This window comes from Nuphar pumila, chromosome 12 (assembly GCF_984573655.1).
Source record: "Nuphar pumila chromosome 12, dmNupPumi1.hap1.1, whole genome shotgun sequence".
Taxonomy (NCBI): Eukaryota; Viridiplantae; Streptophyta; class Magnoliopsida; order Nymphaeales; family Nymphaeaceae; genus Nuphar; species Nuphar pumila.
In genome coordinates this window covers 96,545,166-96,565,531 of record NC_143260.1, presented here as the reverse complement: position 1 = coordinate 96,565,531, position 20,366 = coordinate 96,545,166, and the positions used below count along the sequence as shown (strand labels likewise).

The following is a 20,366-nucleotide window of genomic DNA, read 5'->3' as shown; positions in this document are numbered from 1 at the left end:
TGCCATCTGCCACTTTTCCAAAGTGCATGAACTCCCGACTACCAGTTTCCAAACAGAGCATAAAACATTTATTGTTTTATCACCTAGGAATTTTGAAAGTGAAGAACTGACCACCTAACTCCACAAAATTTAAGCTTAAATTACAAAAAGCAACGTGCAACTTATGAGCCATTTACTCAAAATCTCCGACAGCTAGGCAGCTTTTCGGAGATCATTCATAAATTAAAATGGGCAGAAAAGCATGTTATGATTAGGATCTTAACAAAAAAAATCTACAGCTGGAAAGAAATTTCAGCAATCCCATGCAAACATCAGCTATCTAGCCCATCACTAAAAGAGACTCTATTCCATGCGGAAAGTAGGATTAACGATCAATCGAGGAAATGTGTAAAAACAGCAAAAGAATTTAGATAATATGTACAGAGAGAAGAGATATACCAAGCAAGGAGCCTGCTTTACAAGAACATCAGTAAAAGAAGGAAAGCAACAAGACGATCTACCTGAACCTTACCCCTTTCCCCTGTACAAAAAATACATTACCATTTGACCTAAAGCTTCGTGTCTGTACATATTCAAGAAACTAACTGAGCTTCCCAGCCATGTTTGAGCAGCAACGCATAATACCACAGATATGCAGCATTCTTTATCTACACGATGACCGTACTTGCAAGGTATTCACAGCCTATGTACGCAGAGAGCAGATGAAGAATTCACAGATAGAAGTCATGAAAGATGGAATGACCCCTGTCCTTCGGTTATGGCATATAACATTCTCTCCCTTGTTCTCTCCTAAGAACCATTGAAGAAAAATCATTCAAATTCCTGAAGGAGAGGGTTGTAGGAAGAAGCACTAACAGGGAGAAGAAAGATGTAACCTTTGAAGAGTAAGGAGGAAGCTTCAGATAATTTGCACACGTCATTACACTAGGCAAGTCCCAATCCGCATTGCCACCAGAATTCTACATAAAAACATTGATTAAAGGCACTCACAAAACAAGAACATATACACATGCATGCGTGCACACACACACACATTAGTTGAATGGCAGACCTTACGGACAATTGTTAGTTTTGGGCTTAGCGCTGCCAAACCTCCAGGAGGGAGTCGCGGTGCACCAGTCACAAAGCGCAAGAAAGCACTTCTTTGATCATGTCCAAACTCTCGAATGATCTCAAGTAGCTTGAAAAAATCATAAAGCCTCATTAAGATAATGTAGTTTGACTTTAAACCGGAATTAAATGTCAAGTTGACAGAGACCCACATTGATGACAGGACGACTGCTGGATGTGTAGCCATGATCAAACTTGACATGATCGAGGAAGGTCTCAGACTGCAAGAAAGAATGCCAGTCATTTCTTGGAGTTGATGAAAAAGCCAGAAGGATATACTCAATAGGTCAGTAAGTAGGTTCTAACTCACCACCCAAGCATCGCGTTCCCCACAAAGCAAGCGATCAAGCTCATCCTCGGTAAAAATCTGAAGATGTTGAATTGGGAAAACCTGCCAAAAGGAATTGCTGCTGCTCAGGAGCACTTAAATCCATGATTACGACAGCACAGTAAATAGCAACATCTAAATAAGAAAATTTTGTTATCTTGGTAATAGCAAACATCTGACTAAGAAAAATTTTCACAACATTCTTAAAAAACAACCTGAAAGTTATGGAAAATGAATTATGATTCTGGAATGCTGAATGACAGGAAAATATGTCAAAAGTTTAGGCATCATGTAGGAAGAAATTGTCCTAGCAATAATCCAAAACAGAAACAAACCTGACCTCACTCCAGTCTCAACCAAACAAGTAGTCAAACTAGATCTAATCAAGTCCAACCAATCTGAACCAACAGACCCAACTAAACTCGGACAGAATCGAGAACTTAACCCCGACTGTACGCAACTCAACCCGATCCACTGCACCCCCAATCTAAGCCTGACCAACACAAGAAGATCTCCACAGGCCAGACCTGCCCTTACCCTACATAATTAGCCCCAAGCATAACCTTATGCATAGACACAGCCCACCCTGAAGTTCTGCTGACCTAAATCAGGCTGCTGCTTTTTGTCCCAAGACTGGAAACTGCTTGTAAGTGCAAGAACAAACTCAATAATGTGACTCCCGCCCATGGTATTTCGGATTATCAATTGAAATTACAGATCATCAAGTGCCTATAAGCAGGCATGTTTAATCAGAATATTTTCTTAATCACATGTGATTCCATTTTCTTAAGATTGCACCTACCTATATATGTTTCACCTCTAGCCTCTCCTCACTCTCGTCTCATTGCATACTGCCAACCCGCATTTAGCCTTATTAAGTCAAAGCCTCAACGCATGTGCTGAGTCTTAAATGAAAACCATAATCTTGAGATTTGCATCAAGTTAGCTGCCCCAAATATCAATATGCATCAATGAATTGTACACGGTTTAAGGTTGAGATACCTTGGTATTTTGAGAAAGAGAGTATATGATGTCATCAAAATGTTTGAAATCTAGAAAAAGAATCAACAAAAAAGCCTAATTCGAAAGTGGAAGAAAAGAAAAAGGCTAGTCTTCAAAAGCATCAAGGAATGTTCATGTCAATAAAAGCATCACAACTGGTTGGTAGGAATTTCAAGTAATGTAATTAGTTTTTGTTTTGAGCTGCCTAGGTTTTCTTCATTAGTACCGACTTCTTGCCTCTTCCCTAGTTTGATTAACCTGAACTATATTGTCCTTAAATAATGCATGCCTTAATGCAAACAAGCAAGCTCATGGTTGACATGTTGATGCATCTTGATCAACCAAACTACATCATGACCTGAAGGAGGACAATACAACAAACTTTTGGGGTTTAGTTTGTAAAGTTTAAATATTCTTAAAAAATGTGAGGCACAATAATAATATATACAAAGTTTGAGGCTGCTAGAACCTCCCCCACTACATCATTCACAGAAATCATACTGAACTCAAAACTTGTGCTAATAAACAGGAATAATATTCATCAAATGATCAATTAAATGCAACTGTTTGATTATGAAAAAGAATAAAACATGAAAACAAGTGTAAATAATTATCAATAATAACCAAATACTTATAAATGAATTGTAAACAAAACCATAATTTATAATTTGTATCATTAGAAATGCCAGCACCTGACCCAATGGTTATACCCTATGTCACATGGATACACGGACACATGAACGGGAAAAATCATTGATACACCTGGTATGATATGATAATTTTCAAGACACAAGGACATGGCTGTACAGACATAGATGTATGTATATGTGTGTGTGTTGTATAAGACAAAAATTCTAAATCACTATAATTAAGAACATCAAATAATGAAACTAAGTTGAAACTGAAATGTAAAGTAATTGATGTCAAATTTAAAAAAAAAAAACTCAAGTGAATATAAAATAATAAAATCAGATGATAAAAGGAAATAGATGAGGTTTATGACTGTGTGAAACTAGTTTGATCATGTCTATGAGTGTCATGGAGTGTCCAAGTGTTGTGTCGTTACACACGACATGCATGTTAAGTGAAGTTACTGGCTATGAAGACAGGAAAGAGAAAGACCTGATTAAATCCTGATTTAAAAGCCTCCACCTGCCTTGTAATCCCGCTCTTGAGTGTTGCATCTACAACAAGTGAAACATACTCCTCCAAGCTATCAAGATCTACCTGCACAGTTTCACTTATAATAAGACCACCACTGCAGAACAAATACGAGCAGAAAAGAACATCAGACATATTACCAGCTCATGTTCTGGTCCTGCTTTAAGGACATAATCAGAGTATCCTGGCAAAGTAAAATCAAGATATAGATCCTCAATTCTGGAGTCCTGAAATTGGAGATTAGATGTCTCCTCTTGGTTTCCTCCAACAGACTCTATAAATTTCTTCCCACCAACAAGAGTCTGAAACTCTTCCAGAGCTCTTCCCAGATCAGGATCAAACGATTTTACGTCATATAGGTCAAGATCCTGAAAGAAATACAGAAAGTCAGCCGCATGACCTCAATATAAAACGCATGGTTCAAAATCACGACATTGATAACCTGGCCAAGAATAAGTTTGAAGAATGCTTTTGAAAATGGAAGATCCAGCATCCGCCCATCTTCAAGTGCCTTTGCTACCACCTGTCCTAGAAGGAGAAACTTTTTTCCCACTTCACAAAACTCCATACTTTTTGACGCATTCAATGACCAAGGGCGAGGAAATAACCCAAGCGGAGAGGATATCAGACCCTCAACTTGAAAGCTTTCCATATTTACTGGATGTGTGGAGTTGCAACTGGTTCCTCTCCACATTCCTAGACTGGCTTTCTGAAATTCATGACTGACTAGGATATAGAACTCCATTGTTGGACCAAGGCCAGTACCAACTTCACCAACATACTCTACTTCAAGGATAGCTTTATCTCGAGCACGCATATCCATCATCTGCAGAGCAGAATCCAATATATGGTCTCGGTGGACTTGGAACTTTTTCCTTGGAACACTACCAGCATATGATCTCTCATTTGAAATGTTAGCATTATTAGAACTCATCTGATGCAATGAACTTCTATTGGTGCTTCTTGATAAACCTGACACACACAGCTGAAAATACTTCCTTCTTGCTTCAAAAGAAAACAAGAATGGGCATGCTGTCACCAGCTGGCTACACCAAGAAGGAAGACAACCATTATGTATTGCCAAAGGATCTTGCATCTGCTGCTCCAGCTTTTCTGTTAGCTTGCTGCTGACAAACTCATTTTGTGGAATGGCAGGAAAAATAACTTTTAAAGCATCAAAAGTTTCAAATTTTCCTTCCGAGAAGGACTTGGTTCTCTCACTTAACATCAAATGGAATGAAAACCTGTTCAGACTTTCTATTGCTTTGAGAAGCAGCAATACATCATACATGGAGTCTGATATACCAAAGTTAGCAGGAAATTCTGTTGTCAATATACTGAAGAAAGAAGGAAGATATGCTAAAGGAATCCCTGTTTGCTTCCAACTTGCAGATGAATGGATGCATTTGTGTTCAGAGTACCTCTCTACAGGTTGTAAGGCACTTTTAAATGAAACTTGAAATACTTCACTCCAAAACCTTGTGCTGATGATTGGACCATTATCTGCTATCAACTGTTCCAGAATTGCTTGATATAGTGTCATTGATCGATCAAGAAGCTTCCCTTGAAAGTAAAAGTCCAGCTTTAAAGGCACATAGTCCTCAGATATGGTAGAATGTCTGATATCTGATGCATAATTTTCATTGGTAGATGCATATTCCGAAATAGTTCCTGCCACAACATATGAGATGCTCCCCGTAAATCAACAAATCAATGAACAAAAAAAAAATCCTATAAAACTGACACAGGATCATGTGTACCACAATTTCCAGACAATATATGCAGAACACTATTACCAGATACATTTCCTACTTTTGTGCTTCCTTCCTCCAATGAAACCGATGTCTCTTTGGTTGCATAACCCTATGAGTACAAAGAAAAACAGAAGAGGAAACCATAAAAAGTGGTCACCTATACAAAAAAAATCACAAGGATATAAACCAAATACAATATTGATAAGTTTTCAGAAACAATTTTGTGAAAGGAGCAAAATCTCCTAGCTTACTCATGTTTTTCTTTTCTCAGTCAAACAATGAATCCATAGTCTTCTTTTCGTTTCAAACTAAACACATTCCCGCCGGAATAGAATCAATTCTCCGCCAAAATTTTATCATGTGAAGCCATCACATGCAGGACAAGAGTCCCATCCTGCCAAAATGGGATTCGAGTCCCTTGCATCCCATTTTGGCAGGAGAATAGAATCACACCCATATTATTCAAGACATACTTGTCCTGGGCAATAGCGTGCAGGACGAGTTCTCAAGAATACTAGGACAATCCTTAAGTCACATTTCTGCATCTAAGGCGATGCATGTCAATTAACATGCTAAAAGCATATCAGAGAATGGATGCCAACCTGAGACACTAATAAATCTGAAGAGACATTAGAGCAATTTTCTGTTGTTGTTGCATGACTTTCTTGTGAGGCAGTCACATACTGATGAACGGATTCTGGATGGAGTTCACTTTTTCCAACTAAAGGCCGCAAGTAATCCTCAATCATATCCAAGGAAGTAAACAACTCAACAGTTAGAACATTGGATGAGAAGTCACAGAGAGATTTATCATCCATATCTTTCACAAAGCGTACTTTGAGACATGGGTTGGACGTATATTGTCCTGATGGAATATTAGCATAAGCATTTCTTGACTTTGGTGGGTCAATATGGATAACAGGAAGATTCTCAAGTGTAGACAATGCACCCAACAATTTGTCGACAAGAATTGCCAAAGGCATATCTTTCCAGTGTCCACCAGTAGATGTTAAAACAAGCTGAGAAAATAACAGAAACCTCTTTTCAACATTCTCAAAACAATTCAGCCAGCTATGATCAACTATCCTCTCTTTCAGATTTTTTCCGCAGCCTAAGTAATAAGCCAAAGACCTAACTATTCCACTCTCAATAAACTCAAAGGTGGATAAGGGCTCCCCCTGTTTCAGTTCAATCATTATTCTACTTAATATACCATATAGATAGAGCTCAAGATTAGTCGTATTCTTGTCCCTGTCAGCATCCTCAGTTAATTTTGTACAGAGGGCTTTCATATTTTGAAGTGTTTCTGTTAGTCCAGATCCAGAATTTTGCACTTCCAAGGGAAAGTAGGTATCTTTAATGTGTTTGGCTAGGGTTTGGACCATTTCCTTATTAACTTTACAATTCCCCACTTCTGATGATTGAAGAGCATGACTTGTGCTGGAACATAAGCATTTTTTATCATCCTTAGAGACTATTTTTTTATTTGAGCTTGCACTTTTCTGAGTACTGGATTTTTTAACCATGTTCTTGTCATTTGAGCAGTCATCTGGCAAAAGAAGCGCATAAACTGCAGCTACAACACCTTCCTTCACAAACAATTTGGTATAAACATTGGGAAGCTTTTGCATGAGATTATCAACTATCTGCAGGGCAGGGATCAGCACATGATGATCCTTTAGATCAATAACACCTGTCAAGAAGCTACAGTAAAACCCCATAAACTTTTGTAAGTTTTTGCTATAAACTTCATTCTGCCGGCAATAAAGTAGTAAGGTCTTCCTTTTACCTAGAAATATTTTTGTTAATAAGCATCTCCTCGAGCATATCAGATGTGCTATGATGCACCAATTTATTCATTACACGAAGGCAGCCATAGCAAAGAGACAAATTTGCACCAGAACCAACCACCTTAGCCAACAGAAACATAAACATAACTCAGTACATAAAAGAAAACAGCAAGAGAACTACAAATATAAACTTCTTGGTCAAAGATCAAACTGAAAAAAGAACCAACATGGATCAAGACAGGAAGAATATCCATTCCATACTGAAGTAGAAGTCCAGGTTGATCCTTTAATTTTTTTTCCTTGCAAGATAATATCTGAGGCTTACTAGTTTCACCTTCCAGAGCGGGAAGCAGCTCATTTAACAAATTTAAAACAGCACGTATCTGCAAATGGGAAAAGCAATATAGAACAACAGTCTTAGAAGCCCAAACCTTTAAAATATTCTTTCAAGCTTCAAAAATGGTAGTATCCAAAGATAAGTTGAAGCATCAACATTTTAACATGAACACCAATAGGCATACTTCACACTGCCAGTGAATATCTAATAGAAACTCAAACAAAAATATCTAACATAGCCACAATGTATAAAACTTTTGATGTAACATTACTATATTGATAAATTAGCACTGCTAGTTCATTGAGGAATCGGTTCATAATGTTACATTCACTGACACTTAAAGATGGATGGACCATTACTGTATTGATAAATTAGCATTGACAGTTCATCGAGGCATTGGTTGATAATGTTACATTACTGACACTTCAAAGATGGCGATCAAAGGAATTTTAAGAATAAGAATTTCTAGCTTGATATCCAAACAAACTTTCTGTGAGTTGAAATTGAGGATGTGCCAAATATAACGAAGGGATATTTCCCTATGGAAAATGCAAAAAATAGGGGAAAGAGACATTAATAAGTTAAAAAATCAGAAAGCTCTGTTCAAAACCCAAGTTGAAAAACATATAGAAAAGATCTTGACAAAATTAAGCACGTTATGAACAACATGCATAGTATTTCAATTTTCTGTACCTGATCGGTATATACATCACCAGCAAGAGAATATGCCATACCACATGAAAATTTACAAGTGTTCAGAAGGTCTCTGAGAGTAGAAATAATGTTCATGTCCAGAAGAGTCTGCACTGCAACAGCTGAGCCATGGCCAACTGTCGAAAGCATCTCAATGAGACCCTAGATGTCCACAACAAAATACATGTTAAAATAATCACAGAGAACAGATTTCTTAAATATAGTATGAATTTCCTTATCAATGGTAAAATAAACAGAAATCACATTAATTAGTACCAACATACAGTGAAAGCCTGTTGGTTGAGTGCCATTTGACTGTTGATGGATATAACATGTGCCGCTTGCTGTAGTAAGCCATGCATGCATAGTTCATCCAACATATCATTGGCACAGCTAAAACATTGTATGATATTTGCCAAGCAGGTAATAACACTTTCTACAATCTGCAAAAAGCATAGGAAGAATTTATAGAAACATTTATTGAGAGCAAACACCAGCTCACACAAAAAAAGGCAAGGAAAATAAAAAGAGGGAGAAAGATGTACAATTTGAAAAGGAAACACAGAGCGAGGAAATTTTAGGAAAGAAACCAGCCACCACAATGGTGAGTAGCAGGTTGAGAATTGAGAGGCCTCCAAGCACTGTAGTATGCTGGGTGCAAATTGTCCCGACATAGAATCCAATATGCTTAGCCATGAGTTGGGTCATTACCCACATAGAGATCCCAGAAACTATTAATCAAATATCCAAGGCTACATCCACAACTATCACATAGCAACCTTGAAGATCTATGCACAAAGATGTAGAAGGAAAAGAGGGGCAAAAGGTACCTTCTGATCCTCATGCTGAAGCAGGTTGCACAACATGGGAACAGCACCGCTGATACTTGGAAAGCTATCAGATGGCAATTTTCTGCATATGTTTGCAACTGTAGAAAGGGCAAGCCTCTGATACATGACGCAAAAAAGTGAATTTCATCATCCAATTATCACAGGATTAATTACGTGAATCATGCAGGGAGAAAAGAAATAGAGCATCATTTCCATATTTTTAGGAATGGATTCGTGACATAACCAAAAAAAGACTTTCTTGATTTTCTTCCATCAACTAAGTACTAAGTGGAAACAGAGGTGAGGAAGGTTAATCATAACAATTCCCAACCAGTGTGAGACAACTGTAGAGAAAATGAATTTACAGGAACTAAGCTCAGAATTCAATGCAGGTACCTTGTAATATTTGTCACACTCTTCACTTAGCATGTGTATCAAAAGTCGACATGACATCTCACTCCCACACACCAGGACACTTCATGGACACAGTCAAACCAATGTCAAACACAGTAAACATTCGTTAACTTTATCTATCTCTTTTTATGACCTTGATTGCTTGTTTTGCATCACTTGCATTTTTTTCTTTTAAAATTTGCCATCAATTACATTACATTTCATTTTCAACTTAGTTATATCAGTTGATGTTTTTAATTATAGTGATTTAGAATTGTTGTTCAAGAGTTTGCAGTGGAGATGATATTCATGTTTTACTCCTTTAGGTTACATATACACACACACACCTCTATGTGCATGTATGTGTCCCTATATCACATAGGTAAGGCACGAAAGCTGTGACACAACAATTTCTAAAAATGTGGGTATGTGTGAGTGTGAGTGTGAGTGTGAGTGTGTATAGAGAGAGAGAGAGATGGGTGTATCGCCGAACACCCATTTTGTTTGACCTTTGGTCGAACAAATGAGTGTCGCTGATCACGCACGCGATCAGCAGAACAAAAAAAATTGTGCAAAAACACCCTTTAGCGGCGGTCACAACTGCCGCTAAGGTTATTTTCTGCCATGGTCTTAGTGGCGGTCAGAAACCTGTGCTAAATGGCCTTTTTTCCACCAGATTAACGTGCAGTGTGCGTTCAACGTTACCTCCCTTCTTGTGTGTGTGTGTACATATGTATATAGAAAAAGTGGTAGCTGCGCAACCTAAAGTGGTAGTTGTGCAACCCTTGGGTGTGCAGCTACGAGTTGAATGCTGTTGAGCGTCCATCGCGCAAGTGGTGGATGCTCAGAGTCTTTTCCCCGCAAAAACGTTGTTCAGCATCAAAATCGCGCAAAAAAGGACCTTTAGCGGTGGTTTTCGACCGCCGCTAAAGGTCCCAGCAGAAACTGGGACCTTTGTGTTGCACTCAAGTTGAGCTCCTATTGATTGTGCACCTACACATCACTATATATATATATACGAATTGGGTTATGATCCAAACTCTATAAAAGGGGAAAGGGGGGGGGGGTCACAAGACAACCTCCCCCCTCCCTTTTTCCATCTCATTCTTAATGAAAAAGAAGAGAAGAGAGGGGGCAGGCGCTCTGTGTGTGTAGTGCCGAGGAAAGAGTTACCTGGAGCAACTAACTGTTGGGTCTGAGTCTAGATTGACTTGGAAAACCGTATCAACATGGGTACAAGGGGCCTGATCACATCCCCATGTGCCATAACCGTTCCCTGTCTTCTAATGTTTGAGAACTTCTGTGTACCAAGTGTATCTGTATCATGTCCCCTCCCTAAATCTGTATCTATGTGGCAAAGCTTGTAATACATTTTGACCCCAAAAAAAAGTTGAAGAAAAGAAGCCCTAGTTTTGCCTAGTAATGCAACCAAAAAATCTACCATCTTTTATTGTGGACATGTCCTTTCTTCAGGAATAGCTTTGAAAGTGGGGGCCTATAATTATTGATCCTTCCAGTGTGGGCCAAGCGCATGAAATGGCAGCGTATTTTGGTACTCATGGAGAATGCCAATGTGGTGGTCTAGTAGGAGAGAAATCATGTATAACAGGTAATAAGACAGCTCAGCCAATCACCCAAATATTCAAATAGGTATCTATAATTCTGTACATGTGTGGAGCATAAATGGCCAAATAACCATTTGGATTGGTTTAGGGACTGGAAATTGGGCAGAATCAGGGATCAGGATGATTTTTAAGTAGTAAATCCATCACAAATTTTATTCTTATTGTACCTACAATCTAGTTGGAATATGATGATGCAAGTTTGTTTTTACTCATCTAACCTCATAGATGTGTCCAACATAGTCCATTTAGTGGGAATTGACCCTTGAATCGTGTTTTTTTCAACGAAGAAACATGTTTGAGTCAGGAAAAATCAATGCACTCATAGCTGACGATTTTGAATCGCCAGAAAACATGTATACAGGTTGGATTCCGGTGATCCAAAAGCCAGTCCCCACTAAAAAAACACGTAGATCACATCTACATTGTTAGATGTGGCAAAACAAATAAAAAATTAAAAATTCAGGGTTTGCTAAGTTGATTGTATTATAAACAACTGCAGCAATATATATATATATAGTCACTAGAATATTAGAACTGAAATATGAGAACTAGAAATATGAGCATTTTCAACACTTTTTTTGCAAATCCAACCATGCAGAGCCCGAGATCATGTTTCCTTAGGGACAGGAGCGAAGGGCGTTCGGCATGGTGAATTTGCTAGGAATCAACCGTTGGATCGTGTATTGTCGATGAAAAAATAAGATTTTTAGATGCTTGAATACTTATGAAGATTATGAACCATTGATTTTAAAGCCTTAAAAAATCTTGTTTAGGCATCATAATCGGATGATTCAAGAATTGATCCTTATAAAACCAAACACGTAGATCACATCTGTACGGTTAAATTTAAGAGAAAAGAGCAAAAAAAACTATGAAAATCACAGTTCACACAGTAGCTCTCTCTCTCTCTCTCTCTCTCTCTCTCTCTCTCTCTCTCTCTCTCTCTCTATATATATATATATATATATATATATATATATATATATACATATGGTGATACTGTACCACAACAGCTTATGGTGGTACACACTTGATTTACATAGATCAAAGCACGAAACACAAAATCAAACAGTGAGATCTTTTTTAGGATTTCTATTTAATATTTTCATGTGTTAAAGTAGACTCAAATATGATGTTTTATACTATTTTTAAACCACCTTTATTCTCATGAATTATGAGTCAATTTTTACCGTCTCAAAAATGAAATCTTATGGTGTATAGGACATGATAAAACCTTCTAATATAGTAAATAAACCATGCTAAACATATCTGTATGGTTAGATTTACCATTTTAAGGCTAGATCTGTACAAACAAGAGTGTGTCCAACTGTATGGTATCATGGTACAAAACTAGTATATATTTTCCCTATATATATACATATATATATATAGAGAGAGAGAGAGGGGGGGGGGATGAGTAATTAGAACAGTTTATATCCTAAACAGTCCTAAACGCTTCTAAAAACATTGTTCCACATATTTTTTGCTTAATCCTAACCTGTAGATGCATTCATCCATTGCTTATTCATTAAAAAACATGCTTTGGATTGAATCAATTCGATGAGAAATCTTGATTTTTATTTCACCAAGTATTGGTACAATATGAGCCATTGATTTTCGATCGCTCTAAATACGCATTTAAGTTAACACAAAAAATTTGCCTAAACTAATACATGTTTTCTACTAAGCAAGTTATAAAGAATACATCTAGGATCAAGCAAAGACCCTTTGAAGCCATTTAGGATGGTTTAGGGGATAAGACTGTTGAGGAGCTCTCTCTCTCTCTCTCTCTCTCTCTCTCTCTCTCTCTCTCTCTCTCTCTCTATATATATATATATATATATATATATACACACACACACACAAGAGAATTCACAAACATGAAAATGTGCTAGGGTAGTCCGTTTTTAAATGCCTATCGAATCAACAAGTTAAAAATCTGGAACCATGGGAATGATTTGGGAAGAATAATTATCATTGCATATACAATCCTGATATCGGATCGGGAGCTGATAACCAAAATGCACCATCAGAACGAGGAGCGACGCTGTTGTAGCCTCCATTCAGTCCGTTGAGACCTCGATATCCTTGTCGGTGATCTCTCTCTGCAGATCCTTGGGATCCTTGCCGTCAACAGCACATCCCACAGAGATGCAGGTGCCGAGGATCTCCTTGATGGTGTTGGTGAAGTCCTTGGCCATGGACCTCGTTTTCTCTTCTGCTAGAGAGTAGTTTCTTGAGATGTATGCAATGTGGTTGGTGGTGCAAAAAAATGAGTGAGCATTGAACTATTCTAACCTTGTATCTTTGTTCTCCTTTTTTACATTTTAGTTCACACAGACATTTTGTTGTATTTGTTTTCCTTGCTAAATTCCTCTCTCTCCCTATTTTTTGATGAAAAATGGGGAAACGAGACCGTGGAACGAATCAAATGCTTGAAAAGGCAAAACAGCTCATGAAGGATTTCATTGCAAAGGTTTGCATTGTTTACTTTAATCTGTGATTTTTTTATAGGTCCAAATATTGTAAGTATCGTACGATACGTATCGTAACTATGACCTAACTCGATACGATACACACTCGTATCGCAATACGAGTATATCATATTTGTATCGGTTGTATCATGTGATACATCCCTGTATTGTAAGATACGTAGTGTATCGTTCAATACGTGTCTGGCGCACTTTAAAATGACCGAAACTCGATTTTTTAAATTTTGGGTTTTAAAGACCTTCTTAAGGCCGATTCTCTTATTTGTAGAGAGGCCTTTAGAGGAAAACCGATGTATCCTAAGAGGCGTGAGAGCGATTTGAGGACTATTTTGTGCAAAAGGAAGAGGCTTTTTGCAGATGTTACGAACCCTTTTCTACTTTGGGTCCGACCAACCAAATCCGTTCCAGCCAGGACCCGCCCAGTTGAGACTGTGCAGGGAGAGTTTCCCTTTCTCCTAGGACTACCAGAGAAACTGCCCAGCCTGGAGTCCTACCCAGGCTAGGACTCTAGTGAGATGCCCTCCCTATAGTCCTCTTTAGGGTGGGAACTGTGTGTATTTTTACTTTTTTCTCTTATAAATATATAAAAAGATATACCTAGCTTAAGTATTTTTTAATGAAGTTTATTCAAAAGTTTTTCTAAGCTTCGTTCTTGGTTCTTATTCTTGTTCTTTGATGGAACGTATTTCTCCCTCACCTCTCTTCCACGTTCGCCATCAACTGAGAGGGAACGCCTTTTCTCCCTCCCTTGTCGTCGACCCCCCATCCACCTCACGCTTCCCTGTGTAGTCGACCAAGATAAACGACTCTCTCTCTCTCCGCCCAACGTTGCACGCCCCTCCTACTCGTGGAGCACATCTCTCATGAGTCGTACCTCACGTCCAACTCGTCGGAATCTATATAACTGTCCTCCGTGAGAGTTCGGGTTCTAACAAAAAATTTCTCACATAAGAGTGTATTTTCATCCTTTTTCACTCAAGGGAGTAAGCTAAGGTAACAAATCTGTATTTTTTGTTTCCCATTAGATTTTTTGGGAGGAAGATGAAATCAAATGATCCAGTATGGCAATGGGACACTCAAGTATTGAATGAAAACCGATTGAAAATCGAGTTTGTTTCGGGTGATATCTCTTGATTAAAGCATCATATAGTCGAGACACCTCACAATGTTGCCCCTTGCATGTCAAGAGATTTGTCGGATGCCGTGAAATGGCAATGTCATCAATTATTAATTGGTCTGAAAGAAAAAATACAAGAAAAAGAGATGAGTAAGGCAAAAATGGAGTATGCGCAGTCCTGGGAGGATGTGCATGATGAAAATGAGTTCCCTACTTCTGATCCTACAACCCCTAGCATAACATCAGGAGAAGAAGAAGATGATGATGATAATGATTGAGGTTATGTTTTCAAAAAAAACTTAGTTATTTAACACTTAAGTGTTCATAGAATTGGTTATTTAATATTTTGCATTACATTGTTCTTGTGAGATATGCATGCAATATTATCTATATTACTTGATGTTTGATGATGTCTTATGCAGCTCATAGAGACACAACTGCTTCATATGTAATTTTATTGTTGTATTTTGTGCAATTCATCGTTGTTTCATGTGTTATAATTTTTTTTAGAATTTTTGTTAGTTTTTTCTAATTTTTCTTGACTTTTTGAAAATTTTGGAAAAAATTTATTTAAAAATTATGATTTTTTACAATTCGTATCAAACTTTGGGCCCAACCGACACCAGATACTGATACACTACTTACAACCTTGGGTCCAAGGATCCTTTATTATATTTCTTTGAACCTATTGCACATTATAATTTCCTATTTCCCCCTCCCCCTTTTTTCAAGTTTGCAGCTGTTAGTTTCTTTATTTGCTAAATTGCTTGAGTTGATATAGCTACACAACAGTTTACGTTCCAAATATGCAGAACATTATGTGATCAATCTAATTTATGCTGATTTTTACAATAAACTTAAGGTCCAATCTTTCAAACAAAGTCCCTTGAAGAAATAGAACTGTGCATTTAAAGAAATGAAGTAGCAGGTATATGGTTCATACTCATTATGCAAGTTCATAATGGTGTAAACAATAAACATAGTGCATGGCTTGTAAAAAATATTTACTATTACAATTAGAATCCAATATTACAATAATTGTATTTTTTTGCATTTTCTTTCCCGTGCAAATGCATGGGTTTTGTACTAGTATATATATATATATATATATATATATATATATATATATATATATATATATATATAGAAAGAGAGAGAGAAACCAAAAACACAATGTGTGCACCTGCACAACTATGTAACTCTAAATACTTCCTGTAATACTCCAACTGTCTCATGAATTGGTTATATGCATAGAGAGCATGGGTAAGTCAAACTGTGCAACTAGAAATAGCCGCAAAATCATTATCAAAGGTATCACACGAACACCTTTTTTTCTTTGCCAATGTGGCACCAGTATTGATTACAAGGGTTGTATGATTATTCAAAGCAGATGTTTATCAAAAGCACACGTTTATTAGATATTCATGGTCAACAAAATAAACTGAAATGTATGACATGGTTACAGAATGGAATTCTTAAACAGTACAATGTCAGAATTACACATTATAAATGTGCTGTACAACTGTGATAAATGATAATGCCTGAACAGTAGTGGGAAAAGTCGATATATATGAGGACATCAAAAGCACATGTTTATTAGAGCTTCATGGTGGATAAAATAAACTGAAATGTATGACATGATAATAACATGGAACACTTAAATAGCAGAATATCGGAATTACATAATTTATAAATGTGTCGTACAACTGTGATAACGATAATACCTGAACAGTAGTGGGGAAAAAGTCAATATACATGAGAGCGGCCATGATTGCACCATTATGAAGGCAAACAACTGGGTGATCACGAGATACCTTTTCCAGTGCTTGCAAACACTGCCAAAATAGAAAAGACTAAGTAATTACTAACAAGTTGTGGACACATGTAAACATCATCCATCTTACAAACACATAATTCTTGTAGAAACAAAAGATTTCAAATAATTTATGTGGATGGCAATAAAATTCTATGCACCAACCTGCTCTGCCACGTCGATGTATTCAATCGCTGTTAATCGTGCACAGAGTGTGGGAACAGTATCATGCCGAGTGATAAATGAAGCAGGCAGCTGCATGATATTACATATGTGGGTGAATGCCCTGATAGCCAAAAGCATGATTTCTGGGCTGTCATGCTTAGCCAAGCTAATGAGAATAGGAACCAATGATTCAAGGGAGGAAAAGCTAACAGAATCTTCTGTGCATAATGATAGAACATCACACAGCTCAGTGAGGATTGCAAGCTGACTGTCAAAAGAAGAGTCAGGCTTCAAGCTGGAAAATATCTTCTTCAAATGTCCTTTCTTGGGACCGAAAAGTAAAGAGCCATTAGGATCATAACGATGTGAATCCTGGTAATCTCTAGCAGTAGATGTAGCATTTCCAATAAGATCATCAGAGAGGATTTTTGCAGCAGCATCCGCTAAGTTTGACTGTTCACCAGACAAATCCTTCTCAACCATTTCACCTTGAGATGACTCCTCTTCTCTGTCTTGTTCTGAGAGAGAACTGGAGGGTTCCATATCAAGCTCTAAGTGTTCAGATCCAGAATTTGTCGACACAATCTGTGTTGGATGAAGCAAATTTGAAGAATCAGATTTATACTCTGAAGTAGAACAAACTCGTTTATCTGCAGGCAACACATCAACCACCTCTTCACGATGATGATTCCGTTTTTCCATGCACACAGACAATTTTGGATCTGATGACCTGTGAGAGGTGTAATTCAAGAGAGTTATATCTTTTAGAAAACTGAAGGGCATTTTAAATTTTGACAAATCCCATAGTTTCACTTCTACAAAGCTAAACCAAAGTTAGCAAGCATACAAACTTTTGTGAATTAGAAAACTCAACTAATGATAAAGAGCTCCAATTTAAATAAGATAGCTACAAGCATGAAAAGGTGCATAAAATATCTGGACAGCATTAACAACCTACTGTGGCATAGTCAACACACACACCTACATGTCTTATGCACACTTATTTGTTTTCTTTGAAAATATCATGATATGTTATGTGTAAAAGAAGATATCAGCGATATCTTGAAAATATAGGCAATGCAAACGTGCAAAACAAATTGCTTTTTCTTTATTTATGGAAGTAAACATGATTTTGTTCATATTACTTAATTTTTCTTACATTTTGTTAAATTTTTTAGATTCTCCTATATCATTTTGAAACAAATAAAATACTTTCCCCATTTTCTATAATCAAATTCATTTCAAATATTTGTTAAAAAACCACAAACATCCAAAGATATTGTTTGCCAAAATATTTCATGTCTGATTCTCTGTAGGGCAGGCACATCCAAGAGACGGAGCGAGCTCAATCTGACGGAGCGAGCGATCACTCTGCAATGAATGTGCCACCCGTGCCAGGAATGAATACCTATCCCCTACCTGAATCAAACCCGTGTCTTCGACATGAAAAGAGGATTGCGTGTGTGTGTGCGTGTGCGAGTGTATTCTGTATGCATGTTATATGCATACAGCAAATGCACACATTCACATATGGAAAACATGTCTTCCACTCCCCCCACACGCAGCAAAACGCGAGCGAGTAAATGGAAGGGCCAAATATCAAGGAGAGAACGTAACTTTGGCGTCGCATGATCTAAACAACAAATTAAATCAAGTTTCCGTTGCCTATATAGCATTCGGAATCATCAAATTAAATCTATTTAAAGTTGCGACAAGGTGCCACAGTACAGATGAGGCAAGGCGTAGGCCTGAAAGAACTCACCGGCAGCCTTGCGAACGAAACATTAACACACCAAAGCATAGAGAAAACAACTTAGGAACACGAGTCAAAATGACCTTTTAAGATTTAACGCACACACAACAAAAGGCTTTGAATTTCGCGTAACCTTCGATCAAGCCTCCAGCGTCAGCACATATTCGCAGCAATACGATAAGATTGGAAAGCAAATGCAAAGAAAAACCATCTTATGAGAGCCACAAACTATCAAAAGGTACAAACTTTTTGTGCTGATCATGATCGATTTCTTCACACAAACAAGCACAAAATCATGATCAAGTGTCCACTCCCAAGGAATATGAAAAGAACAAAAGTTCATGATTGGCCACAAATTCAATCGTGACGAAACGCAATCAAAACTCACTACGAGAAGCACACAAGCTCATCAAAGGCAGAGCGACAAGCCGTACCACTACTAACAAACTCAAAGCAAAACTCTTTAAGTTTACTCTCATAAAAAAACCAGATAAAGCAAAGCAAAGCATTAACCGAAGCGGAAAGATGAACGAAAACCGCTTCTGCACAATCGGCCGAAGACTTCACATAAATCAGACAGACTTACCATCTTTATACCGCCAAAAAGAAGGAACAAAGAACACAACTCACCGGTGACCTACTCGGTACCCCCGCCGGCCGCCGGAAGCTTGCCGAATTCGTGACAGGATTTAAGAGCCCGAAGAGAGAGAGAAAGAGAGAAAGAGAGAGAGAGAGAGAGAGGCGGTGGGGAAGTACCTGAAGAAGAGCAAATGATGAGTTGTTTAATTTAATGGCAAAATTGAAAAGGAAAGAAGCCGTTCCCCACTCAACCTTCTCTTTGATAATTATCAAAAACGAAAAAGGAGACTAGATTTGCCACAAATATCGGGCGATATGTTCAAAAGGCGTTATAAACTCAAAAAGGGGCGATTTTTTCATAATAACTTCTCTTTTTTTAGTGCTGTTTATATTTTATATTCTTCCTTGTAGCTTTATACATGCCTTCATAATGTTTTAATCCTTTTAATTATATACCAACTTTTTCTCAGAATTTTTATAAAAAAAAAAATCAAAATCTTTTTTTTTTGTGGACGGGATTTTCCAAGAACGAGATTTGTGACATTTCAAAACAAGAATCTATCTGCCCTTTGTAACTGTCTCACACCATTACATGATCATTACAAGTGCAAACAATATTTTATTATTTTTAACAAATTTTAACGGTTTTTAATCATTTTTAATAATAAATATGATGTTATATATTACAATATACAAATTTTATACCAATTAAATATTTAAAAAAATCAAAGTCTTTGTGCAATATATTTGAAAATTCTCGTGAGCCTTCGTCTCAAACTTATAGTATATTTCCGTATCTTTGTTGGCATCGGTTGGAAAGGGTGGACAAGATACAACAACAAATGCTGCTCTAGGCCCAGGTTCGAATCCCTCTGCCACATCGGGCTTAAGAGTAGGAATGGCAGTGGACCGAGGAAAAATGGGCCCTGCCCCGCCTCGCCCCCGTTTGGACCGGGGATGGAGGACATGAAATGGGGATGGAGGTTAAAATCCAAACCCGTGCGGGGATAGAGGTCTGGATTTTGAGACAGGGCATGGTGGAGACCTTGTCCCCCGCCCCCTCCCCGGTCCACTGCCATCCCTACTTAAGAGATATCTGGTAGGGGTCTGCCTAGCCCCATCTCGCCTTTAAAAAAAAAAAAAACTGCTGTAGCGAAACTGATTGCAAAAGAAAGTAAATCATAAATCATCCTAGAAGAGGGACTAGCATATCGGGTTAGATATCTTGGCCGCCCGATTATACCTGTTCAAGTTCGGCCTAGGCTCGATAGATACTAACTCAGCTGGTTGGGTTACGCTTTGTTCCAATTTCTAAACAAATCAATTGTTCACTTGTGTAGGCTCCATCGTTGGACAATTAAGATGTGCATGTGTATTAATCAATTATTTCTTATATTTAATAAACAAAATCTACCAAAATAAGG

At 37.6% G+C, this 20,366-nt stretch overlaps 1 protein-coding gene across 3 annotated transcripts; it reads right to left on the bottom strand.

Annotated features, from left to right (window-relative positions):
* Positions 1 to 364: 364 nt before the first annotated feature.
* On the bottom strand, positions 365 to 19,039 carry UPL4 (ubiquitin-protein ligase 4). Of its 3 annotated transcripts, XM_089981701.1 has the most exons (19): positions 18,994 to 19,039; positions 17,283 to 17,340; positions 16,611 to 17,195; positions 16,357 to 16,467; positions 9,006 to 9,122; positions 8,460 to 8,618; positions 8,176 to 8,337; positions 7,373 to 7,528; positions 7,145 to 7,266; positions 5,958 to 7,059; positions 5,398 to 5,464; positions 4,044 to 5,272; positions 3,742 to 3,969; positions 3,563 to 3,667; positions 1,421 to 1,501; positions 1,263 to 1,331; positions 1,052 to 1,180; positions 876 to 959; positions 365 to 789 (listed from the first exon to the last, which is right to left on the bottom strand). In XM_089981701.1, exons 2-19 carry the CDS (start codon positions 17,310 to 17,312, stop codon positions 724 to 726), a joined length of 4,602 nt encoding a protein of 1,533 aa, XP_089837827.1. In that variant the 5' UTR covers positions 17,313 to 17,340; positions 18,994 to 19,039; the 3' UTR covers positions 365 to 723. The 3 variants fall into 3 exon arrangements, 2 of the variants coding, with proteins under 2 accessions (XP_089837827.1, XP_089837826.1); XM_089981700.1 differs by having other exon boundaries at positions 16,611 to 17,340; positions 18,994 to 19,037; XR_016426347.1 differs by lacking the exons at positions 365 to 789; positions 876 to 959; positions 1,052 to 1,180; positions 1,263 to 1,331 and having other exon boundaries at positions 3,563 to 3,663; positions 16,611 to 17,340; positions 18,994 to 19,037.
* Positions 19,040 to 20,366: the final 1,327 nt, after the last annotated feature.